The sequence below is a fragment of the Tupaia chinensis genome, unplaced genomic scaffold (genome assembly GCF_000334495.1).
Source record: "Tupaia chinensis unplaced genomic scaffold, TupChi_1.0 Scaffold142846_1, whole genome shotgun sequence".
NCBI classification, from domain to species: Eukaryota; Metazoa; Chordata; class Mammalia; order Scandentia; family Tupaiidae; genus Tupaia; species Tupaia belangeri.
Window position 1 is genome coordinate 1,199,124 of NW_006202691.1, and position 27,792 is coordinate 1,226,915.

Sequence of the window (27,792 nt, forward strand, 5' to 3'; positions counted from 1 at the left end):
CCTGAGAGGAGAATGGAGGAGAAGGGATTGTGGTGTGACCATCCCCCCTGGGGGGTGATTTCTCGCTTTCTGTCTCTATGTCTCTCTCTGTCTGTCTGGTGAGTGCACACGCCCTATAGCGAAAACCTCTCCAAAATAAAAAAATTAATTTCTTTATTTTTTATTTCTTAAGAGGTTTTTGCTATAGGGCGTGTGGGTTCGCCAGAGAGACAGAGAGAGACAGAGAGACAGAAAGTGAGAAATCACCCCCCAGGGGGGCTGGCCACACCACAATCCCTTCTCCTCCATTCTCCTCTCGGGATCTTGGGCACGCACGCACACGCACCCGCGCCCAGCGTGAGTTTTAAGCCACCGGGTCCGGGACGCGGACCGCGGCCAACTACATGGGAATCCAGCGACACAGCCATTATGTTAACTGTTGATCCCTCAAATGTCAGCTTCTTAGTGAGAGCTTCCCTGATCACTCTACTTAAAATTTTAATATCCATCTTTCCCATTCACTAATTCTCTTCTCTGACTTTATTTTCATCTACAGTATTGATCATTATCTGACCCCTCTGCCTAGGAGAGGCAAATGCAAACCTTCTTTAATAGAATGCACCTTCCTTATGGGCCTCAAAACATTCCTCAATACTATTACAAGAAAAAACAAGTAGCTTTAAGCAAAAAACAAACAAGCATACAAGACAAAAAGGATTCAGGACAGAGAAACAATAGAAATAGCAGAGACAATGGGGCCAGCAGATGGTGTAATGGTTCAGTCACTGGACTTCCACATAGCTGACCACAGTTTGAGTCCTGGACTCAAAGGCTTAAAACTCACACTGGGTGCATTTACATGCATGTCCAAAATCCCAAGAGGAGAATAGAGGAGAAGGGATTGTGGTGTGGCATCCCTCCTGGGGGTTGATTTCTTGCTTCCTGTTTCTCAGTCTCTCTAGCAAGCACACACACAATATAGCAAAAACCTTAAAAAAAAAAAAAAAAGATAGCAGAGACAGATCTGCAAAGACTTTAAGCTGAAGAGATGATTATTGAGCTAAAACATATACATACAAGGGGAGGTTATCCAAAACACAGCACGAAGGAGATAGAACATGAGAAATTAATAGAGAATGGCTAAAATACCTTTAATTAGAGATCCAGAAGGAAAGGTAAGAGAAAGTGGAAACAATCTGAAGAAATTATGGCTGATGATATCCCAGAATTGTTGATAGAATCAATTTTCTAATTTAAGAAGCCCAATGAGGTTTTCAGTTTAAAGAGAAGAAATCTACAACCAGACTTTCATAATGAAATTACAGGACATCAAATCAGAATATTTTAAAAACAGGTGAAAACTAAAAAAAAAAAGAAAAGAAAAATACCTGACAGGAATACATACCTGACAAGAATAATACCTGACAAGAATAAATACCTGACAAGAATACATACAAGTTTAGAGAAATATAAATAGAATTAAAGTGAGTTCTATCCTCTCTAGGCTTGGACCTAGTTGGCCATGGTATGGCTAAACGCACCAAGGTCAGCATCGTCGTTAAATACGGGACCCGCTATGGTACCTCCCTCTGGAAAATGGTGAAGAAAATTGAAATCAGTCAGCACGCCAAGTACATCTGCTCCTTCTGTGGCAAAACCAAGATGAAGAGATGGGCTATGGGGATCTGGCACTGTGGTTCCTGCATGAAAACGGTAGCTGGCAGTGCCTGGACCTACGCCACCACTTCGGCTGTCACAGTAAAGTCTGCCATCAGAAGACCAAAGGAATTGAAAGACCAGTAGAAGCTCCATAGACATTTGGAATATCGCTAGCCTACAATAAATGGGCTAATTCATGTAACAAATAAAAAAAAAAGTGAGTTCTATGGTCTTCACAGCGGAATTCATTTCAGACTCTGAAAAATAACTATGCATGTTTTTATCTCTGGGTAATGAAAGATTACTTAAAGGATGTACACTTCGAAAGTATTCAAAAGAAAAAAAGTATTCAAAGGGAAAAAAAATCAACCCAGAAGGCAGATTAAAAAAACAAACAAAAAAGCAAAAAAAAAAAAAAAAGAAAAAAACCCACAAACCAGGGGAGACAATGAAAGCACAAATAAGATTGCAAATTTACACTCTAATGTGTAATAAATCACAATGAAAATAATGACCCAAATCTTCCATTTAAAACAACTAAAGCTGCTGGGCTGAAATAAAAAGGATCCAATTAAATGCTGAATTATAAAGACATAAAGATTGGAAGTGGGACCAGTAGCTACCATAATGGTTATGTCACTAAACTCCAACACAGTTGACCGCACCTCAAGTCCCTGACCCAGCAGCTTAAAACTCACACTGACTGCATGGGCGTACATCCCTAAAATCCCGAGAGGGGAATAAAAGAGAAGGGATTACAGCATGGCCATCCCTCCATGGGGTGATGTGGGAAGCCAAAGAGGAGACGTGAGGAATGTGCAGGACATGACCACCAGAATAAGACCAGGGTCTTTATCCGGACATGGTCTTGGGTGGCTGAACTGTTATGAGCAGAATGTCTTGGGATTGTTTTGAACTGAATGTACCAAAGTACTGTTATAACAATCTAATAAATTCAGTAAGGACTTCAAATCTTACATCACAGAAGTCTCTGGAGTGTGTATAAATACTAGCAATAAAGTACATTTGGTGCTGACCAGTATTGACTGGCAGTTCTCCCGTTTCTATCCTGTCTTCTTGTCTTTTTTTAATCCTCACCCCTCAACTCAGGAACTGTTCACTGTCGGCAGGTCTGACAGGGCGATTTCTCACTTTCTGTCTCTCTCTAGTGAGCATGTACCCTATAGCAAAAATCTCTCTTAAAACAAAATAAAAATAAATAAATTCACTCTATTACAATGTTATTATTTTTCTATATACAATATAATGTCCCAGGTTCTACATACCTGAATATTGTCCTTACTCCAAGTATGTGGAGTTTTATTGGCAAGTAATTTCAGATCCTGAATGGCAAGTCTCTTTACTGCTTTTCTGGGGTCATTCTTCAAATACTGCAACAGAAGCTGAATCTGTAAAATAAATAAATCACCCCATGAACAATACTGTCATTAAAATGATCATGAGGCAAAGTGAAACTTAGATTTGACCCAGGTTTTGGTTGAAATCACAGTCCTGTAACTTATGAGCTATGAGCCCTTACTTGGGCCTTGGTCTTCTTGTGGGTAAAATATTACCATGTAACTTGTAAAATTCTGGCACAGGACCTAGCATTTAATGGACACTCAAAGCTTTTCTTGGCTTTACTGCCAATGCCACATCCTATCATGTGCCCCAACACCCTATTTTCCTCAAGGCTCTAAAGATCAGAACTATAAATTATAGAGAAGCAAAAAACAAGCAAAAGAAGATTAAACTGAAGTTTATCAGAGAAAGGAACCCTAATACTTATGGTTTACTTATTTGTTATGATATATTTAATGTGGAACATCACTGATAAAAAGGCTGTTTAAAGAAAACTGAAATTACCTGCTTGGGCGTGTCAACCAAAGATGAAGCTGCGAGTAGAGTGAAAGTGTGCAAAGAAACAATCACCATTTTGGTCGAAGGATAGGCTGTGACAAGCTGCTGTAAAAGCTGACGAGCACTGGAAGCCAGGATTGCGTCATGGTGCATGTGCTGTAGGATAGGGATCAACTTCAGCTTCAAATCTACTGGTGTAGCTAATCCTAGATATAGAAAGAATTCTCAGAGATTTCTGACATCAACTTCAAAGTCTGATTCAATTAGCAAAATGTACATTTGAAAACAAGTAGTACATTAATATTGTAACATTAAAGATACTTGGGGAACCAGAGATGATATAATGGTTATGTCACAGGACTCTTAAGTAGTCGATGGTGGTTCAAGTCCCAGAATTGGCGGCTTAAAACTCATGCCAGGTGCGTGTACTTGTGTGCCCAAAATCCCAAGAGGAGAACGGAGAAGGGATTGTGACGTGGCCATCCCCCGGGGGGTGATTTCTCACTTTCTGTCTCTCTGGTGAGCACAAGCACCCTATAAGCAAAAATCTCTCTAAAAAATAGGAAAAAAAAAAGATAATTATACTAGAACTAGTATGTTCAATAGTTTTTTTCCCCAAAAGTATTTATCTTAATTTTAACTTTTTAATGATTCTAAATCATATACTGACAAAAAAAGCCTTTTATAAGGCAGTCTTTGCTCACAGTAGAAATCAATTTGCAATTTCTTACAGCATAACAAAGAGTTTATATGCACTTACACACACACACACACACACACACATTCAACGGATACCATTTGATTCCATTTACTATCTTATTTTCTGCAACAACTAAATCAAAATCGGGATGTAAACAGAATGTATATAATGGTTCTAAAGTTCTCTGAACTTAGCGGTATAGCAATGCCCTTCTATACTACAAACACAGCTTATCTCCATGAACACCAACCCCAATATTATTTTTTCCTGTCAATGTTGGAGTTAAAACTTTTTCTTCTACAACACAGCTTGTGGTGACAGAGAACAGAACATTTTCAACTATAATGTACTACACACATGCCAAAAGCTAATTTATACTCTCCAGATCACTGGATTTTCCACTGTGAAATAATTACTGGTGTATACCACGACAGTAACCCAATAATGGCTCAAGTCAACTCACTCCCCTCTATTTGAGTTTTGCCAAAGCAGAGAACCTCATGAAGAGATGGGAGGGAAAAAACAAATGTCATAGCACTTATTCCCCAGCTTCGTCTCTGTAAGATCACATCATGTTCACATTATTTTGATCCTTTACTTAACAAATGTATTTGAAACCAACTTTGAAATCCTCTTAATCATTTGTTTTTTCACTCTTTTCCTGGTTTTTGCCCTTTCTCTGATTGTTCTTTCTTAATTTCCTTATAGTTAATCTTAATTTCTTATTAATCTCCTTTTCTAGCTATACTTTCATTTCTAGTGTTCCCTTGAGGTGGTTATAAATCATCTTTTTCCTTGTTTACTTTCCATGTGTGAGCTGAAATAATCTCATGGTCTCCATTATCAGGTGAATGTTAGACTACAATTCATCCTTTCTCCTCACTCCAGAACTTCAGATGCATTTATTCCATACTTCCAGGTAATCTCCACTAGGATGGCTCAGAAGCATTTTGTACTTAATAGAGCCCAAAGAATATTTCTAGTTTTCACACTGAAGTTGCCCTTTTAAAAATTTTCCCATTTTAAGAAAAGGTGTCTGCCAACTTTTTAATGTCCTTGGGACCAGCAGTTAGCGTAATGGCTATGTCGCTGGACTCCCATGTAGTTGACCATGGTTCAAGTCCCGGACCCGGCAGCTTAAACTCACACTGGGCACATGTGTGTGCATGCCCAAGATCCTGAGCGGAGAATGGAGGAGAAGGGATTGTGGTATGGCCATCTCCCTTGGGGGGTGATTTCTCGCTTTCTGTCTCTCTTGTCTTTCTGGAGTGTGCATCGCCCTATAGCAAAAACCTCTCCAAAAAAAGAAAAGGTGTCTGCCGACTTTTTAATGTCCTTTATTCTTTCACATCCCATTTCCATATTTTTCAGCAAATCTTGCTCGTTCTGTGTTCAAATACAATAAAAAACTATGTATTTCCACCTCCACTGTTACCATGCTGATCTATTTTCACTACCATCTCTTAAAGTTTTGCAAACGTCTCCTAAGTGTTCTCCCCTTTAGGCCTTTCTCCATGACAGACTCCCATCTCACAGTCCACTATGTCCTCCAGTGCAAATCTGCTCTCAATCCAGAACAGAGCAGTTGAGTAGTTCTTTGTGTTTATAGACATTTTAGGAAGACTCAGAGATTTTACTTTGCAGAAACACAACAGCTAAAATTAAACGTCAGGATGCTCTGCTTCCAAAATTCCTTTGCCGTTTCCATATCTTGGCTTTGCTCTAATTTCTTTCCACCTTGCCCCCAAATACAGTCCTGTGTTGGCCTTAATCCTTCTCTCTCCTAATTCCTGTTTGTTATTATGCTTTCAGGTAAAACTTACAAAATAAAGAAATACATCTGAAGTGGAAAGATTAATACATTTTTACATATGTAATACCCATATAACCATCACTCAGATATACAGAATACTCTAGCATCCCAAAATGCCCCCTGTATAGCTTAAATCAACTCCCTTGTGGGACCAGCAGTTGGTGTAATGGCTATGTCACTGGACTCCCATGTAGTCAACCGCAGTTCAAGTCCTGGATCTGGTGACTTAAACTCACACTGGGAGCGTGTGTGTGTGTGCCCAAGATCCCAAGAGGAGAATGGAGGAGAAGGGATTGCAGTGCAGTCATCCCTCCCGGGAGGGGGGTGATTTCTCACTTTGTCTTTCTGTCTGTCTCACACGCATACCCTATAGTCCAATAAAATAAAATAAAATAATCGACTTCCTTGCTATTTGCCCTCTGTAGGGGTTTAGACAATAAAGAGCCCCACGAGGAGATGGGAGGGAGAAGAATAAGGTCAGAGTATTTATTGCCTGGATCCCTCTTTTGCAGGGACATACTCTGCTCACTAAAGGTCAATTTTTCAAAATAGTCCTCTGAATATGACTCCAACTTGCTGGTAACCACTCCCTCCCCTGGATCCTAGAGGGCTGGTAAAAGCTATTACTAAGCTCAAGGACTGCGTTATCCCCTATAGTTTATCCTGCCCACACTTCTGTAAATGGTTCTTTTATTAAACCCTTCGTGAATTATCCTAATTCAAGTGTGCCATGTGTTTGCTGCTGATATCTTGACTGACACAACAGGTATTCAATAAAAACCTGCTCAATGAATGAGCAATGCTTCCTTCTAATGTCACAAAGATAACCTTCTCTACAGGAAAGCCCTTTTCAGGTAATGGTAGATAAAAAGAAGAAAAAAAAAAACAGGACAAAGCTCAACCACTGCACTTTGGTTTTTAATTATTTTTTATTATTTATGCAAAATGAGTGATCTTTATTATGTATGCAAAGTGAGCAAGTTCTCTTTAGTTTTAACGTGAAAGCCTATTTAAATGTATGAATTACATGCCCTGAGAAATTCATGCTCTAGAAAGTCACAAGACAGTGTAGTGGTTCAAAGCATGGGTTTCACAGGCAAAGAAAGATGAATACCACATACTCCTACGTGGAATCTAAAAAAGTTGTCTAATAGAACTAGAGAGGAGAACAGTAGTTATGAGAGGTAGGGAAGGAACATGGGGGTGGTTAACAGGTGTCATATATATATTTTTTTTTTTTGAGAGATTTTCGCTATAGGGTACATGCGCTCGCCAGACAGAGAGACAGAGAGACAGAAAGCGAGAAATAACCCTCCAGGAGGGATGGTCACTCCGCAATCCCTTCTCCTTCATTCTCCTCTCGGGATCTTGGACACGCACGCACACGTGCCCGGCGTGAGTTTTAAGCCACCGGGTCCGGGACGCGAACCGCGGTCGACTACGTGGGAGTCCAGTGACATAGCCATTATGCTAACTGCTGGTTCCCAACGGGTGCCATATATTAAAATTAGATAAGATTAAGTTCTATTGTCCAATGGCACAGTACAGTTAATAATAAAATGTTTGTATATATCAAATTAGGTAAAGGAGACACAATACCCCATAAATCAGCACAATTATGTCAGTTAAAAAAGTTAATTTAAAAAATCATAGCTTCAAAGCCAAACTGGCACTTATTAATATGGGATAGGACAAAGTACTGAGTTTTATTGTGACTCCATTTCTGTTTCTGGAAAAAGGACAAAACAGCATTACTAATCCAAGGCTGCCAAGTTACACAACTTGAAAGAAAGGCACTTATAAGTATATGAAGAAAGTGGTATTCCACACAGCTGTGCTATGCTGGAGCTCCCTCTTATGAATGCTAAAAGGATAAATGGGTCATACACATGAGGTGTAGTATAGAAGATGAGATTGGAAAACTATGGCTTTGTAGGCTTTGGTAAGGAATTTGAATTGATTCTAGTTGCAACTGGAAGACACTAGAGGGAGCTCCTGATAACACCGGCCTCCTCACATTAGACTCTCCTCTAACTATCTGATGGCTCACTTCTTTCTCTCTTAATGTCTCACTCAATATTACCTCATCAAAATCTTTCTTTAATTAACATATATAAAATTAAAAGTGCTCCCTTTCACCCCGCTATCTCTAAACCTCTTATCTCATTTTTCCCTTCATAACGTATGTTGTATTTGTAGTTGTCTATTACCCAGCCTATCCCCTGGCTAGAATGCAGGTTACATGAGGAAAAGGACTTTTTTTGTTGTTCACTTCTGAATCCTAAGCATTTAGAATAGTTTAGGCACCTACGAGGTGCTTTGTAAGTATTATGTGAATAAGTGGTAACTAGCATAAGTGGTGACTACTTATAAATGTTAGCAAGTATCATTAATATAAATCCCATTAAATCACTTTATAATACTAAATGAAGCATACATACCTTGAATCATTTCACTGATTTTGTTACAGATTCCTACAGCAAAATCCCTTTGGAAAGAAAAAACACCAAAAACTTTAAAATCAAAAAATTAAATTTTCTCAAGTTTTCTAAGGATTTAAAATAAATATAATCCAATTAGCCCAAAAGAAAAGCAATGACCTAAATCACAGTACCCCAAAGGTGAGGTGCTGGTGTGGGAGTGGTGATGGTAAGAAACAACTGAAACAAAAACTCCAACCATCAGATGAGCTGATGGCAACACTTTTCTCACATGACGTTCAAGAAAAGAAACTGATTTGTAAGTGCTATTCTAATTTCTATCACTAGTGACAGTGTCTAAAAGAATCAAAGTCACCATCACAGAATATGATGTTTTAGGATATACTTTCAGTTAAGGAAAACTTTTAACAAACAAGGTCTGATCATATAAACACTAAAATGTACTTCTAACATTAGAATAAAATTAGGTATCAATTGGTAGAAATGCAGAAGGAAATATAGATAAGATCTTATTAAAAGTCAAACTACCAATATTTACAATCAGTCTTTTTTTTTTTTTTTTTTTGAGAGGTTTTCGCTATAGGGCGCATGCACTCACCAGACAGACAGAGAGACAGAAAGCGAGAAATCACCCGCCAGGGGGGATGGCCACGCCACAATCCCTTCTCCTCCATTCTCCTCTCGGGATCTTGGCCACACATGCACACACGCCCGGTGTGAGATTTAAGCCACCGGGTCCAGGACGTGAACCGTGGTCGACTACGTGGAAGTCCAGCAACATAGCCATTACGCTAACTGCTGGTCCCCGAATCAGTCATGTTTTTAATTACTATTTGTGTATTCTCCAAGGTGCTGATTTTTGAATCTACTATAATAGATCACTGAATGTTAAAAAAGTCATTAATAATATGAATAAATGCTATTCACATGTAATATTAATACATACATTAAAGGTTATATAATATGTAAAAAAATACGAAAGAAATAATTGGTTAGACTTGGTTCATTCAGCCATTATAAATATAAACAAGACATGAAATATTTCTCTGTAGTTCAATAAATGTCTAGATGAAATATTTTCTGCCAGTAAGATATTATTTGCTGTTTTCCATTTCTTTCTCTCACAGGTGAACAGTAGAATAAACAAAGGCTCTATAATTTAAGACACCATTTCTCAATAGCTAATGAAATGTACACTTCTATATTCTAATGTTCCCTATAATTTTTAAGACATAGGTTTAGTATATAGATATGTATTATTTTAGAGTAATTCACTTTGTTCTCAATTTCTGTGTGTTCTTACTGTCTTAGATTGTATCTTTTATCTCTATAACCTGATTATTAGTCAATATAGCATTCTTTTTTTTTTTGGAGAGATTTTCACTGTAGGGCTCGTGCGCTCGCCGGACAGACAGAGAGAGACATAGAGACAGAAAGCGAGAAATCACCCCCCCAGGGGGGATGGTCACGCCGCAATCCCTTCTCCTCCATTCTCCTCTCGGGATCTTGGGCACGCACGCACACGCGCCCGGCGTGAGTTTTAAGCCACCGGGTCCGGGACACGAACCGCGGTCGACTACGTGGGAGTCCAGCGACATAGCCATTACGCTAACTGCTGGTTCCCAATATAGCATTCTTTTGAAATACTAAAGTTTTTCTGTGTTTACAAAGAAATCCATACTTTGTCTTACTACTTGTGGTAAAATTTGGAAGATTTTTATAAAATTGCTAAAAATTCTTTATAAAACTTCAATTTTTGAAGAGTTTCATAAAAATTTTTATAAAACAGCTGTTGTCTTAGATTCAAGACAATAACAATACTTTAAAACAAACATTTTATCTGCAAAGTATTTTTATATGTAAGAGTGAACTTTGGCTTGAAAAAGAGAAATGTAGAAGACTAACTTTCTTAACTCACAATTGTATGACTAAGTCTAAAAATGCTGAAAAAGATGAAACTGCCTATTAGAACATTCTCTAATCCACAGGAGGAATGTATTCTAAAGAAAATGGGGGGGGCCACAGGTGGTGTGGTGGTTAAAGGTGCTGGACTCCCAAATGGCCGACCATGATTTGAGTCTCAGACCTAGTGACTTGCTTTTCTCCCTTTCCCTTTCTCTTTGTCTTTCAGGTGAGTACACGTGCCTTACAGCAAAAACCCCTAAAACAAACAAACAAAAAACAAAACAAGCAAAAAAAAAAATTATGCCAGGCATAATTCTGAGGGGAGAATGGAAAAGAAGGGACTACAGCATGGCCATCCCCCCTAGGGAGTGTTTCTTGCTTTCTGTCTCTCTGGTGAGTGCACATGCCCTATAGCAAATCTCTATTAAAAAAAAAAAGAAAAGAAAAAAACGTAAATCTGATATGTTCTTGAAATGCAAAAATAGATTATACCTGTTCAAGCCAGAAGTGATAAGGGGATGAGTTATCATAGTGCACTAGCTGAAGAAGTGTACGTAGCATGATAACTAGCATCCTTATAAATAAATATCAGTACACATTGTGATTCCTTGAGTAAGTTCTTGAAATGCATTTTTCTGGGTGAAAGAGATGCACATGCTCAAGGTTTTTTACACAGATTATCCAAATGCCTTTTCAGCAGGCAATGCTACTTTTGATAGCAGTTAGACAGACGATATATTTTTTGCAGAGAGTAAACACAATAGTCAAACAGTAATAATAACCATAGGTAGCAGTTCACTAAAAAAAAAAGCTCTACAAGATATTAGTGTAAGGCATAATATCCTGAAAATTCATTAAAATAGGTTTTAATGCAAGCTTCCTCAACAACTTTAATCTATGATGACCCTGTCCTTCTAGAAACCAACATTTTTTTTTTTTTAAGAGAGATTTTTGCTATAGGGCACATGTGCTGGCCGGAAAGACAGAGACAGAAAGCGAGAAATCACCCCCCCCAGGGTTATGGCCATGTTGCAATCCCTTCTCCTCTATTCTCCTCTTGGGATCTTGGGCGTGCTGTTTATGGGCCCCTACATGAGTTTAAGCCAGCGGTCTGGACTCGAATTGCAGTCAACTATGCAGGAGTCGAGCAGAAAATAATTTCTATTCAAGTTTTCTGTTTTATATTCTTGTCTCTTTTCTCTGACATGGTATAAATCCTCCTAAAAAATACACCTTGTCATTTACCTTTGTCTATATCCCTCAGTGTTTAAATAGATGAGTTATTTCTTCAAAAATTCACATTGATACACTGAAATACTAAAAGACCTATGCTTACTTTGACTGTGCAGAAAAGTTTGCAGCAGCAAAAACAGCAGCTTCAACTTCTACATTATCATGCGAGTCCAAACTCTGACGAATACTGTGATGAGCATTCTTCCTCTCGGGAATTATTGACGCCAAACTTCCCAACATCCTAGGGAAATAAACCCAAGAAGAATAAACAGGCAACTCAAGGTCAAAGAGATGAAGGCAAAACTAGATTACCAAAACTAAACTATGTAGGTAACTCTGTAAATGTCATGTGAATGAAACTTTAGTAATCAGCAGTGACTCAAATTCTAAACACTTGTATATACCTCAGTATGTCAAAAATATGAAATGGCTTATCTAAAACAAGGGGGAAAAAAAGTCATACTGAATAATATCCCAGGACCAAACAGGGCCAAAAATAAACTTCTGAATTACTAAGGAATCAAAATATCAATTTTCCAATGTTGAAAAAAAGAAGTCCACATTAGCCAAGCATGAAGAATACCAAATTTCTGCTATTAAGTGGATCCAAAAAGTCAGACTTCCCAGCCTACTTTTTCCCACATCAATAAATACTGGTATAATGATTTTCAAATTTGTTATCATCAAGGGAGCAGAGGTAGCAGATGCTCCCTGGGGCTCATACCAGGATCTGCAGTGGTGTTAGAAAACATGGTTCACTTTACAATAAAATGATGTATTTAAGAAAGAAAAAAAAAACTGTAATATAAATAATAGAAAGTAAAGCTTGCAAAATCCTTTCAGCAAAAGGCATGGATTTTAGAAAGCTGCAAAACATCACAATAAACAAAACCTACAATGTTCCTACAGTAACAACGTTCTTCTAAATCAACATCCTTAATACCTTCCAACCTGCTTTCAGCCTGATCTGTCATCACCTAATTATTTTATGGAGAAATAATCAGCTGACTATAAGTAGCTGAGTTATAAATAAGATGCTAAAATAGATGAGATTTATTATTTGTATTTAATTTGAAAATATTTATCTTTCAAAAGAAAGAACACGTCTTTTTTTTTTTTTTTTTTAAGACAGGGTCCTGCTATGTCACAATCCTCCTGCTTCAGCTTTCCAAGTAGCTGGGATGATAGGCATGCACCACTGTATCTAACCTTTAGGGTGGGCCAAGAATTAAACCTGGGTCTCCCATGTACCCTCAGTCTGCTAACTAGTAGTGCCTACTAGTGCATGCTAGGGCCTAATCTAATTTTCATGCCGGAAAAAGATTAGATTAGGCTAATATTGACACTTTGACTAATACTTTGTGATATAAGAGGACAAAAAAAGGCATACCAGTTAGTTACAATTTCTGAAAATATTACAAAAATTCATGGCACTTAATTAGAATACAATGAGTACCTTCTAGCTTCTTCAATTTGTTTTAATTTGCGAGCTTAAATAGGTTAAAAAAAATAGAAGATCTTTCAAATATCTCTTCCCTATCCTTTTAAAAAAAAGTCATTCTGACTCTAAACGCTGCTTAGTTTGATAGGCATCACTTTGGCTTTTCTTCATGGTTTTCTACTTATTAGTACATTCTAGAAAGCAAGTTCCCTAAGGTCACAGTTCCCATTTTACCTTCCTAAAATAAATGATAAAGAACCTTCTACTCGATAGGAACTCCAAGAGCTCTTAAAGCTGATCTGTCATTCATTAGCCCCTACTGGTTCTTTGTAATTTGTTTTCCTCCTTTACTACTCTCCTTAGTGCTATTTTAATGGTCTTCAATAAAATTTTTTTTTAAAAAAAAATCACGTTTCTACAAAACATTAATCATATCTGAGTCTTTATAAAAATATACTATTATAGTACACATTTCACAATAGGAGGATTGGCAATACAAGTCACATATTTGCCCAATATATTTGCAAAGATATATTTTAATAGCCAGATTCTTTACATTTCTATGGTGATTATAAAACTTTTTGGGTACATTTTTCCACACAGAAAATAAATGAATCTGTTAAGACAGGTGTTCTCTTTCTCATTTTATAAGAAAAGGAAAGTGGTTTATTAAATGTCAGTTCATTACAACGTGAACTGGGACTGAAACAACATGCCAGCCAAACATCTCTTTAGATGAGTAGGCCACTGCTCCCCAACTAGGAGTTAAAAAAACTGATAAACTTTTTTTATTAAGCTACAAAAGTAATTAAATTATTTCTCCTCCTTTAAAGGCAGAACATTTACTGAACCTTACAGTACAAACTGAAAATGTGTATAATTGTGGTTGTTAGCACATTCATGGTTCAGTAATTGGTTTTCTATTGCCAACATCTGGGAGGTTAAGATGGTTACACAGGGGACCAGCAGTTAGCGTAATGGCTATGTCGCTGGACTCCCATACAGTCAACCGTGGTTCGAGTCCCGGACCCGGTGGCTTAAACTCACACCAGGCGCGTTTGCGTGTGTGCCCAAGATCCTGAGAGGAGAATAGAGAAGGGATTGTGGCATGGCTATCCCCCCGTGGGGTGATTTCTCGCTTTCTGTCTGTCTTTCTGGCAAGCGCACATTCCCAATTGCAAAAATCTCCCCCCCCACCAAAAAAAAAACCAAAAAACAAAAAACAAAAAAAGATGGTTACACAGCTTGAGACTGTTTTTATTCCAAGCTATACATTATTCAATTTATAAAGAAAAAAAAAAACCTAAGGAACAATGATGCTGAAATATAACTAAATTGAAGAGCATAAGAATGGAAATAATTGTTTGTAGCCTTTAGACTCTGAAAGATTTTTTAGTGTAATTTCTAAAATATATATTTGAGAAAAGATTATCTTCTAGAGTATATTTTTTAAAAATTCCTATAAATGTAATAAAAAGACAAATAACATTAAAATCTAAACAATCTAACGTAAGAAAAGGATTTTTAAAGGACACTTTTCAAAAGATGTATAAATGGCCAAATGGCACATGAAAAAGTGTTCAAGATCATTACCACCAGGGATATGCAAATCAAAACCATCACATACCCACTCGAATGGCTAAAATTTAAAAGACTTACAACACCGGGAACCAGCAGTTAGCGTAATGGCTATGTCGCTGGGTTCCCACGTAGTTGACTGCAGTTCACGACCGGGACCCCGTGGCTTAAAACTCACGCCGGGTGCATGTGCATGCGTGCCCAAGATCCAGAGAGGAGAATAGAGGAGAGGCGATTGTGGCCATCCCCCCTGGGGGGTGATTTCTCGCTTTCTGTCTCTATGTCTCTGTCTGTCTGTCTGGCGAGCGCACGCACCGTATAGTGAAAACCTCTCCAAAAAAAAAAAAAGACTAAAAAAAAGACTGACAACACCAAAGGCTGAAAAGGCACGAAGCAAGCAGAACACTCATACATTGCTCATGAGCATAAAAAATAATGAAAGCATTTAGGACAAAGATCTAGCCGTTTCTTATAAAACTACATATAAAACTACCCTGCTATCCAGGTCAAGATAAACATTTGCCAGAATAGAAAGTATGTTCACAAAAAGTTCTATTTGAGAATGTACACAGAAGCTTTGCTTTATTTGCAATAGCCCCAGACAGGAAAGAGTAGGCGCTCAAGAATAAAAGAAAAGATTAATATGGGGGCTGGCAGGTAGCATTGTAGTTAAGATGTTGGATTCCCACATGGCTGACTGTGGTTTGAATCCTAGACATGGTGGCTTGCTTTCTCACTTTTTTTTTCTCTCTCTGGCCAAATTAAAAAATAGTAATAAATATAATTAAGTAAATAATTCTTTAAAAAAAGATTAATAAACTATGCTATAGCACTACAATAGAAACCAGTCAGCAAGACAAGGGATACAATGATTGGTATACAAAATGGGTTAATCTAAAAGAAATTTGATTAAGGTAAGAAAGCCTTATATAAAAGGAGACCTAGTATATGAGTCCATTTATATGAAGTCCAAAAACAGACAAAAATTAATTTATGATGGAAAAAATTCAGATTAATGGTTGCCTATGGGAAGTAGATGTGAAAACTGAGTAGGAATGGCATAAGGGAACATTCTGGAGTGATGGTAACATAACTCATGCTTGTGTTAACAATGCAAATATTACAAAATCACATGGAAAAACACTCCTGAATCCATAACCCAATAAACGCTGCCAAAAATAATCATTAAGACAATGTCTTCTTGCTCATTTTTCCCCTAAGCCTATATAAACACATAAAATAAAAATTAGTGATAAAAATGAGTTAATAAAATGGATACCATTTAACTACTTGTTTTTTAACGTAATCTTTTTCTATGTTAGAACATACACTTAGTTCTTTAAAAGTTATACAGTGGTGCAAACATTAACTATTCCCATATTGATAAATCCTCCAGTTTTTCATTTTATAAAAATCATAGTATTATCATCCATATACATAAATTCAACACCTTTTTTAAATGATTTATTAAGGACTAGCTCATGGTCTGGTGGTTAAGATAGCTGGATCCCACATAGCCAACCACATGGTTTCAGTTCCAGACCCAGCAGCTTTGAGAAACAGGCGCCTGTGCATGCATGCTCAAAATTCCAAAAGGAGGGAGACACAAACGAGTAGGGGCTGCAGTGTGACATTCCCCATGGAGGGTGCCTTCTCTTCTCCCTCTCTCTGGCAAGCACATGTGCTCTCTAAAAAAAGAAAAATGATTTATTAAAAACATTTCTATAGATTAATTTGCTGAAGTAAAATGTAGAAGCATCTTAAATTTAAATTCTATTCTACTGAAATAGTTTTTAAAAGATAGAAATCAATCAACTGGCTTCAAAATATCACATGCGGTCACAATTACTCAAAAGACAGAAAAATGACAAAATCACTTAATAAGAATAAAAACTGATATACCTGATAAGAGGAAAATAAAAGAAACTCGGGGAAAAAGTAACATTCTGGACTTCCTGACTAAAAAGAGAATTGTTTACACAGGGTGAGTCAGAAATGAACCCTCTAATTTAGAAAAGTGAATTACAAAAAAAAAAATCATACAAAAATTGCACACAACCAAAAATGAACACAGAAAACAAGAACAAGGTCAGAAAGGCAAAAGGTCAAAATGAGTTGAGATTGGGATACAAGAGAATTATCAAAAATTTTGTCAAAAAATTAAGTACAATTTTATTTTAGTGCCAAAAATTTTTGAAATCACATACAATTTTTTCATAACAACATTTTCATGAACTTTTAAAAAGACTCCCTCCTACTGAAATCCACAGTTGTTTGATTGGAACATCTACCTACATAGAAGAAGGTTTCAAACATAACTTGAGCAAATTTATAAGCAAAACAGTATCATAGATGTTAACTGAAAAGAATTAATAGATTGAAATGGTCACCATATTTTTCCATTGAGTCTTAGTAAAAACAAAAACAAATCTTTAATAGTCAAAAAAAGGTAGGTATATTTCCTTTTCTATATGTAATAAAGCTTAAATAATATTGTGGATATCACCATGGCAACATAGTATACCGGAGTGTGATGGCTCTTGCCACAGGATCATTACTATGAATCACAGAGAAAATTCTCTTCACAAATTCATCCACATTTAGAATCTTCTCCAAATGCTTCTCACTTTGCTGTGTAACTTTAAGAACACACAGCCTCAGGAAATTGTTCCTAGGAAAAACAGAGACAAAATAAATTAGGCTGCTTTAAGAAAATAATACACTTGGGATTAAAGCATCACTAATGATATTAAATTTTAGCAATGGGCATGTTTTTCAATATTATCATTATTTCTCTCACTACTAAAAAAGGTTACCTTAACTCTGTACTTTAGGTGGACATTAACTGTAAATAGTTAGCTATGCCTCCCTCCTACAGCAAGATACCAAAATGGCAGTGACACAGGAAGTCCTGGAGCAATGCTAAACCTCAGTTACTATACACGGCAAGGTCAGATGGTCTTTCTGCTCTCTGCCTAATCCCACTGCTTCTTTTCTCCACCAAATCAGATTTGGTGTATGAATGAGCACTTGAGTGCATGAAGAATAGAAGAAAAAAGATGGAGAGAATGGTGGGGAGGGAAACAAAGAAATGGGTATTTATTTAGTGCTTACATGTTTCAGGCACTTCACTGACATGTAATTCACATTATAAAATAAGTTAATTGTTAATCAGAAACTTCTCAAAACAATGTAAAAAAATAGTGCACAGATTTTGCTGAAATATGTTAATACAATAATATGTAAAGGTTGTTTTGGTTTGTTTTATTCTGTTCCCCAAAGAAGTATCTTCTGAATTATATACTTCATGTTGGGCTTAAAATGTCATTAAATTTCACTTAGTAAAAATGTCATTAGATTTCACCTTGAAGTGCTGTACACTGCTATGTGTGTCCACTATAAAGTGGTAACTAACCATGCGGAAGTCCTTGAAAGGCAAAAAGCAAAAGACCACAATATAAACAAATTCGAATGAAGTGTTTTAGGATGTTAAAGATTTAAAAACTTACCCAACTCTGAAAACATCAGCTAACTTTAGGAATGCAGAATTGATAAGAATAGGAAAAGGATACTTCTGAAAAAGCCTGGGAAAACGAACAACTGCTTCACACTGTTCACCAAGTTTACCAGATCTTAGACCTGTGAAAATCACAGAGAAGAGAGCTTGAAAATTTGTTGCTACAAATAGCAAATACAAAGGTATTATACAGTAAAGTAATAATTACTCTTAAAAATTAGCTAAATTAACTCCTTATGCCTATAAAAATAAAAATATCAACAGTGCAGTAGTTCAGCTCTAGACATCAGGAGTCAGATTCCACGTGGCTGACCATGGTTCAAATCCTGAACCAGCAGTTTGAAAAACATGCTGGGTGTGTGGGCACACATGCCCAAAATCCTGATGGGATGAAGAAATGGAATAAAAAGGATTGTGGCAAAGAAGAAATGGGAGAAAAAGGACTGCAGCACGACCAGGACCCACTGGAGCCTCCTCTCTTTCTCTCTCTCTCTCTTTGGCAAGTGCATGTACCTTCCAGTTACTAAAATGTAAATAAACAGTAGTAATAAGGAAGAGGTTAAAAAAATAATACATAAACAAGTAATTTGGTAAACAGTCACTTCTAGACACATAATCATGAAAAAGAGACATTTTTTAAAAAAATGGGAGTGCTGTCTTTCCCTCTTTCACAAAATGCTGATTATACCTGCACAAGGAACAAATACCCTAGAATAGGTACTTCTAATAACCTTAGATTTATGTTTAAACAAATCACAAAGGAAATACTAAGGCTTTTTTTTCCTAGTTCCCACATTTCAACACAAAAGACAATCACAAAGTAAATCTGTGCAGACCATTTCCATAATTTACCAATGAGTGAGTTCTGTGAAACAATCATGCTGGTCTTTCAGTACCTGAAACACATTTCCTCTCAGATAAAGAATAGTACTGTCAACACTCACAATACTCTGGGACCTAAAAACTACTTATGCTAAAGTTTCTATAGAAAAAGAAACTCAGTTTCTAATTGGGATATTTAGAACATAACTCTTCACCTACTCCCTTTTTCTAGGTTCCATGACCTCCCGAACACACACAAAAAAATGTCACTGAAATGCCAAGAATCTTCTTCCCACATAAAACACAGTGCCAAGAGTGGTATTCCAAGTGACTGGCAGTGGCTCACATAGCCTCCAATGCTCTTCTAAAGTAGTGACATGAAAAGAGAGTTATAGCCCACGGGGACAGAGAGGGACACTAAGGAAAAGAAGGAAGGGCAAAGCTAAGAGAAACAGAAGGAACAGGTGTGTGCTTATTTATGTGTGCTAAGGGACGAGGTGATCAAGAAAAAGCCAGTCACTGGATTTTTTTCTTTTTTCATTCTCTTCTCACCGCCAGCAGTTGAGTTAGATATAAAAGACAGTAAAATTCTGTTTGTAATGAATGACTTTAGTTGGGATGGAAAAGTAGAAGAAACGCATGTACAGGAAGTCTCCTCAAAATGATGTAAGCAGGTTTTACCTTCTTTTGAAAACCAGAATCATAGATTATATTGATTTGTTTAGAAGTACTGACCTCATGGTATACTAGTTAAGTACATTTAGAGCCAGAATCCCAAGGTCCCAGCATGGTTTGAGTCTTGGCCCAATGGCTTGAAAAACACATGATCATGTATGAGCATGTATGTGTGTCTGACCAGAATCTTAACTGGGTAGAAAATGGAAGAAATAGGTTATAACCATTCCCCACTGAGAAATGCTTTCTTTATCCTCATCTCTGGCAATCAAAAATATATATATATATATATATATATATAAAGTGCTGATTTAAAATGTACCAAAGGCAATTTTGAATGTGGCCAGAGACATAGTTTCTAATGTTAACAAAGTTTATGTAAGATAAAGCAGAAATCTGTTCTTCTCTAACAGGGCCATCAGAGTAAAAGTAGACTTCTGTTCTTCTTTAACAATCTCTTGCTTATTTCCTGTTTAAAAAGCTTTGGGAGAGAGAAGGTGAGAGTAAAAGTGCTTTAAAGGCCTAGGATTTAGCAGCAACTGGAGTCCGGGGTGGTGGAGTACCCACCTTGTTTGCTCTAGGCCAATTTTGATTCCAGATAAGCCAAGCGCTCAAAAAGAGAATATCAGCGCAATCAGATCCTGGTCTCACTTAAAAAAAATTCCTCCAAAATCCAATCCTGCTTGAGAAAGCAGTCAGGCTGAGGGATATTTAAGTATCAATCCTCTTTCCCCGGGGTGAAGGAGTTCTTAAGTTTTCTCAAATGATCAGGACCACTTCCAATGAGAAAATACTTAAGACTGACTATGAAGCAGTAATATCGGTGAAAATTTTATAATAATGAGAGTAATTTATGAGCATTGCCTCCTTTATAATACCTAGTGTGCATAATTACCTATACCACAAAATTTATCAGATAAATACAAGCTGTATCTGAATATGACACTGAACTATGCTTATATGCTTAGTCTTCACAGAAGCTCAGTCAGCATGGCTATCAGTTTCAAACGTGGAATGTCTTCCCACTGCGCTTTGCATAAAATCCAAACTTCTAGTCCTGAACAATAAGGCCATATTTAATTGAGCCCTGTCGGAGACACAGAGAAGACAAAGAGAGAGAAAAATCACTCCCCAAGGGGATGGCCATGTCCCAATTCCTTCTTCTCCATTCTCCTTCTAGGACTTTGGGCACACACACACATGCACCTGGTGTAATTTTCAAACCACAATCAGCCATGTGTAAATCTAGCACCTTAACCACCAAGCCACTTGCTGGTCCCTAGGGGTCATATCTTAAACCTAACTTCCTACTTAATATCTCTGTTTGGATTGTCCAAGAGCTATCTCAAATTTAAAATGCCCCAAATTGATTTGATTTCATCCTCAATAAACGGCAATGCCATTTTTCCAGTAACTCAGATCAAAAACCTTCAAGTTTCCCTAACCACTCACTCTTACATCCTCATCCAATCCATTGGTAAACCTGTTGACTCTACCTTCAACATAAACCCAGAATCTCAGTACTTGACTTCACTGTTACTACTCTGGTCCAAGCCTCTAGTTTCCTAATTATTATAGTACAGTCGTCTTCTCACTGGTTTCCTCACTTTTGTTCCTGGTCTTCTCTTCAGGCTTTTCTCAACACAAAAGCCAGATTTGATCCTTTTCAAAGGTAAGTCACAGCATGTCACACCTCTGCTGAAGATCTTCCAAGGTTTCCTGTTCTACTCAGAACTGAAGTCAGTCTTTTCAACAGCCTTCATTGCTCTTTATGAACTGCACTCTAGTTGTCTTTACATCCTTGGTACCTATCACTCTGCTCCAGATACAACATTCAAAGCAGGCTTCTGCCTCAGGACCTTTGCACTTGTTCTTCCATTTGATCAGTGAAGCCTTTCTTGACTATCCTTTATAAAATAACAAACCACCTTCAACTCCATACAAGTTTTCTCCAGCCATATTCACCTGTTTTATTTTTCTTCATAATATGTAATACAATTTACCCTACTATATGCTTACTATATTTGTTTATTGTCTGCCTCCTCTGCCTAGAATATAAGCTCTATGAGGGCATAAGTTTTATTTTAGAACTGCTGTATGCCCACTACAGAGCCTGATCAACAGTGAGTCTTCTGAGTATATCTGTCTGGGTTGGGGGAGAGAAATTCCTGTAAAAATACTCCTTAAACAGCACTATTTGGAGTACACTTTAGAAAACTTAGGTCTAGAAGTTTTGAAAGTACAAGAAAGAACTTGTAGCCTTATGACCCTATGATCTTCAGCTCATAAAACAGAAATACTTTAACAAATAAAAGATTAAATGATTCAGTATTTAAAATACTGAACTATTATTCTAAAGAAACTGGCTATTTCTATAATCTAATTCTCTAGCAGCTTGCAAAGGGACACTATGGTGAAAAAGAGTACCAATTTTGTTCTTATCTCATAGAAATGATCTTTTTTCTTCTAAAGAGAGATTTTTGCTATAGGACATGTGCACTCCCTGGAGGGGCAGAGACAGAAAGCAAGAAGTCACTCCCCAGGGGGGATGGCCACACTGCAATCCCTTCTCCTCCATTCTCCTTTTGGGCACACATGCATGTGCCTGGCATGAGTTTGAAGACACCAGGTCTGGGACTCAAACCAGAGTCAACATGTAAGAGTCCAGAGGCGTAACCATTATGCCATCTGCTGGTCCTCATACAAATGATCTTTCTGAGCCAGGGACTCATCTGTAAAATATTCATCCAGGGCCTTGCCGGGAGGACTGACATGATCACCTACTTTATATCTAGGACTGACAATGGGTTTAAGGTTAAGCCATGCATTTCTTCCTTATAGATATGAAATAATTCAACTTTTCTCTAAAAAGAAAAAAACTGTCAGGTTCTTTTCTATAAAACAATATGTATAGACAGATTTTTACTATAGATTGCCTGCAATTGCAGGAGAGATAGAAGTGAGAAATCACCCCTCAGGCAGATGGCCATGCCACAATCCCTTCTCCTCCATTCTCCTCTTGGGATTTTGGGCATGCACACACATGTGCCCAGCATGAGTTTCAACCTGGGAATGTTATGCCTTAACTACTACAACACCTGCTGGTCCTAAAATTTTTTTCTCATAATTGCAATCTATAGAAATTAAGTCTGTATTTCCCTTTTCTTCAGTACCCCATTCTTGTTACTTGTTACTTGTTCTAAAACCACTATCCTACTGTCAGTCATGGGAAAAGCCCAGCAGGGCCAGAATGGCAGAAAATGTCTTTAGAACTGGTAGGGATATTTAGATACTATTTGGCCTGCAACTCTCACTGGAGAATAGGAAAGAATATATCAGAACAGAGAGAGAGAGAATGTAGTGTTTAAAAAACACATTATACTTTTAGATTTCAGAGAAGAAACGAGAAAGAAAAAGCTCAATATTGATGTGGAGGGGCCAGGAACTCAAAATAGATGCCACAATCCCTTCTCCTCCATTCTCCTCTTGGGATTTTGGGCATGCACACACATGTGCCCAGCATGAGTTTCAACCTGGGAATGTTATGCCTTAACTACTACAACACCTGCTGGTCCTAAAATTTTTTTCTCATAATTGCAATCTATAGAAATTAAGTCTGTATTTCCCTTTTCTTCAGTACCCCATTCTTGTTACTTGTTACTTGTTCTAAAACCACTATCCTACTGTCAGTCATGGGAAAAGCCCAGCAGGGCCAGAATGGCAGAAAATGTCTTTAGAACTGGTAGGGATATTTAGATACTATTTGGCCTGCAACTCTCACTGGAGAATAGGAAAGAATATATCAGAACAGAGAGAGAGAGAATGTAGTGTTTAAAAAACACATTATACTTTTAGATTTCAGAGAAGAAACGAGAAAGAAAAAGCTCAATATTGATGTGGAGGGGCCAGGAACTCAAAATAGCCCAAGGTCTGTTATTCCTGACATTTCCCAGGCCTCTGCAAATTCTTTCCCCCCTTTGAAATGATAAAAGCAACCTGAGGCCTTGAGAAGCCAGACACACAGCTTATCTGAACCTTTCTTCTTTAGAGCAAATCCTGGGCTGCTTCTTCCAGATAGGATACCCTTAGCCTGCTGAAACTCCCCCTTTTTCCAGCTCCCCATAAAAGACTGTGCTTAACCCCCATGGGGGAGGGGTGGAGAATCAGAGTGTTAACTCTTCTGTGCCCACTAACAAAATAAAGAGTTCTCCCTTTTCTCTACAGAGTGTTGTGTATTTGTGTCCCTTGGTGTCTGTTTTTCTGTAACAATATCATTGACGGGAATGCACTGAAGATACTATGACTTAGCCAAAGGAATATGCAATCAGGGTGTTGTGACACTTTCACGTTGATCAAAAGACTTTTTTAAATTAAGTGTGTGTATGTTGGGGGGAGGCAGTTCCCAAAAGTCAACAGACATGTCCATATCAGTGAGCTGAGAAGTGTCTAAAAGCAGACTTCAAACAGCTTTCTGACTTCTAGTCCAGTTCTCTATACATTATACACTGGCTACAATGAGAGGTGTAAACTAGCTGACAAAATATTCCCCCATATAATAAAAATCCTTGACATACACTGAAACAAAGGTTACCTGTTAAATCTCAAGGTCTTTACTGATAAGTATCTGCCCTTACCTCCCAATCCCTATTTAAGACATATCTCTTCAGCACTTTAATAAATGCTTCTTTTGCATACTATTATGTCGCACATCACCTAATATTTACAAGTCTTGCCAGCTCAATGGTACTGTACCCGCTTTGCAAGACAAAAAATCGAGGCAAGGTGGCTTGATGTATGATGGTTTGTCCACCCTCGCAAAATTAGCAAAATTGGAATTCAACTCAGTCTGATCCCAGAATCCCTCCTATTGCACCAAGCTGTCCCCTTTAAAGAAACAAAACTCGTGGAACTTGTTTAAACAGAATGAGCAAGGGCCAGGCTTTTCGGCTAGTTACTGGAGTTTTAATCTGCCTTGTAACCCGCGGGTAATAGAATTATGGAAATCAAATGAATCGTTATAAAATCAGTAGGAAGTTATTACTCAGCACTCCTGATAAGGACGTGGTATCAAATGAACACACCGAAAAATAATCTCACAATTTCAATTCAGCATCTTAAGACACTAGTCGTTTTCACTGTTTGGAAAATGGGGGGGGGGGGGACTCTCACCCCAGGGGGACAAAAACGGAAAATGGGGGGGGGGGGACTATGCCCCCAGGAGGTCAAAATAAGTCCCTCACTAGAACTCAATACTAGTACAGCTGCTGGAAAGCCAATCTGGTAATCTAGCAATTTTCCCACAATTATCCGAGGAAGCCAAAGCCCTCGCGCCAGCAGCACCAGCGATTCCAGCGTGGCCCCGGCCCCCCCTACCCCGGTAAGGCTGCGCGCATGCGCCTTCCTGCCTCTCCAGAGGCTTCCACCACCTGGCGGCGCCACTTCCCCCTATACCCATTTCATCCACTCAGCCCGCTCTTCGGGATACCTTTGTCCAATTCCATAAGGGCAGAGTTAGCATCCAGTTCCTGTTCACCATAGCCGGCATCTGCCAGGAATGACTTGGTTGAGTTTGACGCCATGACCCGATAGTTACTCGACTAAGCTAGTCAGAAATAATGCAAACTCGGCCCACAAACCGCCATCTTCTCCAACGTTTTCTCGCGGATTTTTCCTCCGCGCTCTGGAAGCCGTGGTACGCATGCGCCCTGGCCATGCCGCGGTTCGCCAGCGCCTGTGCTGCCCCTCTGCGCAGGCGCTCAGCGAGCTCTTGAACTCTTGATTCCCGCGGCTGGGAGAAAAGGAGGCGGGGATCCGAAGGGGGAAGTGACTCTGGGCGGCGGGACGTCGCGGCGGGAGCCAATCAGAGAGCGTGACGTCAGTTTGGCGCGGAGTTTGGCGGCCGGGGCTTACAGTGGCGGGAGTCAGGAGGCAGTAGCGAGTCGTGTTGTGAGGGACGCGAGTTGCGATTTCTGGTGAACTTGGGGGGCATTTTCACGGCTTTTTCCTCAGCGGAACCTTTTCGTCCGCCCAGATGCTTTTCAATTCGGTGCTCCGCCAGCCCCAGCTCGGCGCCCTGAGACACGGTGAGTAACGGTCGTAACCGCTGCTTGTTGCTGGCGGCATTCACCTCCCCCAAAACGCACCACTGAGACCATGGCCGACTCCAGTTCTGTTTCCCAGTCTCCCAAGCTCTCCTACGGCAAGAGTGCATTAGAGTTAGCGAGGACTACTCACAAACGCAGTGCTTTCATGAACTCGGAAAACTTTTAGTCGAAATCGGGCTTTTTAAATCATACTGTAGGCCGAAGAAGGGAAGGACGTTGTTAACTGACCTCCAGGGCCTCTCACTGCTTACGTCTATATTGCGCGTTCACTGGAAAACGCATGCGTGTGTGTGTGTGTGTTCGTTCATGTTCGTTCTCAACGGCCAAGTGAGATCCAAGACTCGAATTCATTGATTAATTTCTTCGTTTGTTGAGAAATCTTAGTGAGCTCTACCTATTTGCCATATTACATCCGTGAATATGACCTGCTGTTCAGGAACCCAGTCGACCTGAGAAAACATTTATTTCTAGCAGAATCAAAATCCGTTTTCCTTCTGATTACTGTATGATCATAAATTTTTTAAATTACAGAGCAAAAAATGCCTGTGATCATAGATGACCGCTGTTCATATATTGAAGTATATTCCAGATGTTTACGGTTCCAGGGATAATATCAATATTATTTTCTGAAGTGGGATAATGTTTTGTTTTTGTTTTAATGGTGTAAGTTGGACATATTCACATGTTAGTATGTAGAAACCCAACTTATTTTCTATCATTCTTTTGGTTCATTATGTCAAAACATTGGCAATAAAAAAAAAAATTGAGATCAGGTTTGTGTGTCATCACCTGAAACTTTTGGATACCTTTCTGGTAAGGGAACTAACTGTTCAGAATAACCTTGGATAAAAATGACACCTCACTCATTAAAAGGCCTGCCATCTCCAGAGATCCTCCCTTCCCTTGAAAACGGATAGAAAACAAAAAGAAAAGAATAGGAGAAAGGAACTCTTTATTTTTTTGTTTGAGAGAGATTTTTTTGCTATAAGGTATGTGTGCTCGCCAGAGACAGAGAGACAGGAAGCAAGAAATCACCCTCCAGAGGGGTTGGCCACGCTGCAGCCCCTTTTCCTCCATTTTCCTCTTGGGATTTTGCGCAGTCCGCACATGCGCCGGTATGAGTTTTAAGATGCCGGGTCTGGCCTTGAACCGCGCTTATATGTGGAGTCCAGCGGCATAACCGTTACGGTATCTGCCGGTTCCGAGAACGGAACTTTTATATTTAAGGGGTAAGTCTAGTAAAAGGATGTTGAGAAGGAGTCCGAGTCTAAAGAGTAATCCGTCAACCTTTTGCTCCCAATCTAAAACATTATACCATCCTTATCTACTTCCCTTTTAGACAATCTAATTTTAGGGTATAATGAAGATCCTTGCTTTAGTTACTTCTCTGTCTTCTGAGTCAATGAGTGGAAGTACAGCACATTAAGAGCTCTGTCTTTGGAATTAAACTGCCCAGTGTTTCAAGCCCTCATTATTAGTGTGACCTGGGGAAGGGTATTCAGCCACTGTTTTGTTACAGATTTTCTTCTAATTTCCCAATCCATCTGTTTACTTTTTCTTTCCCTCTCTTTTAACAAATAGTCATTATTTTGTACTAGGCAGTGAAATTCATCATTGTTATACATTACCCATGGAAATGTGTACTTTTTTCTTCATCAACGATGTTTCATCTTTGACCCCTTTTTCTTCTTCTACCTGCCACCCAAGCATGATCAAAACCATTACTAGGCCTTCTTCCACTACCAACTAAAACTTTTAATTCTCTATACGTTTAGATCCATTTCCATAAAAGCTGTGTGGTTTGATCTTTACTCATCACAAACTCAGGCCCACAAACATGTCAAACTCAAATGCCCAAAACTAAACTCACTTTTCCCCCAAACCTGCCATAATGCCTATTTTAGAAAGTGGCTATTATCTTAAACCAGTATTCTTAGCCAGAAACCTGAGTGTCAATAAAAGACTTCTTCATCTTCCTCATTCCTTTGAATGAAATATTACACATTCTAAAGTTTCTTAAAATATCTTGAATACACCTTTGTTATCACTGATTCTGTCTTTCCCT

The 27,792-nt window shown here is 38.4% G+C and overlaps 2 protein-coding genes across 5 annotated transcripts in view; one reads left to right on the forward strand and one right to left on the reverse strand.

Annotated features, from left to right (window-relative positions):
• Positions 1 to 25,324, reverse strand: part of INTS7 (integrator complex subunit 7) — a 70,167-nt gene extending 44,843 nt beyond the window's left edge. Inside the window, exons 1-7 of the mRNA XM_006163703.3 lie at positions 25,109 to 25,324; positions 18,119 to 18,248; positions 17,134 to 17,280; positions 11,694 to 11,831; positions 8,453 to 8,499; positions 3,505 to 3,704; positions 2,925 to 3,047 (exon numbers count right to left, since the gene is read on the reverse strand). Of these exons, the coding sequence (XP_006163765.1) occupies positions 2,925 to 3,047; positions 3,505 to 3,704; positions 8,453 to 8,499; positions 11,694 to 11,831; positions 17,134 to 17,280; positions 18,119 to 18,248; positions 25,109 to 25,202 (879 nt within the window). The 5' untranslated portion in view covers positions 25,203 to 25,324. The remainder of the gene's footprint in view (positions 1 to 2,924; positions 3,048 to 3,504; positions 3,705 to 8,452; positions 8,500 to 11,693; positions 11,832 to 17,133; positions 17,281 to 18,118; positions 18,249 to 25,108) is intronic.
• A 121-nt stretch (positions 25,325 to 25,445) lies between these two features.
• Positions 25,446 to 27,792, forward strand: part of DTL (denticleless E3 ubiquitin protein ligase adapter) — a 58,376-nt gene continuing 56,029 nt past the window's right edge. For 2 of the 4 annotated variants that reach the window (XM_006163705.3, XM_006163706.3), the window contains exon 1: positions 25,449 to 25,706. In XM_006163705.3, coding sequence (XP_006163767.1) covers positions 25,655 to 25,706 — 52 coding nt within the window. In that variant the 5' untranslated portion in view covers positions 25,449 to 25,654. Of the gene's footprint in view, positions 25,707 to 27,792 lie in introns of all 4 variants that reach the window. The other 2 variants (XM_006163707.3, XM_006163704.3) reach the window with 2 other exon arrangements.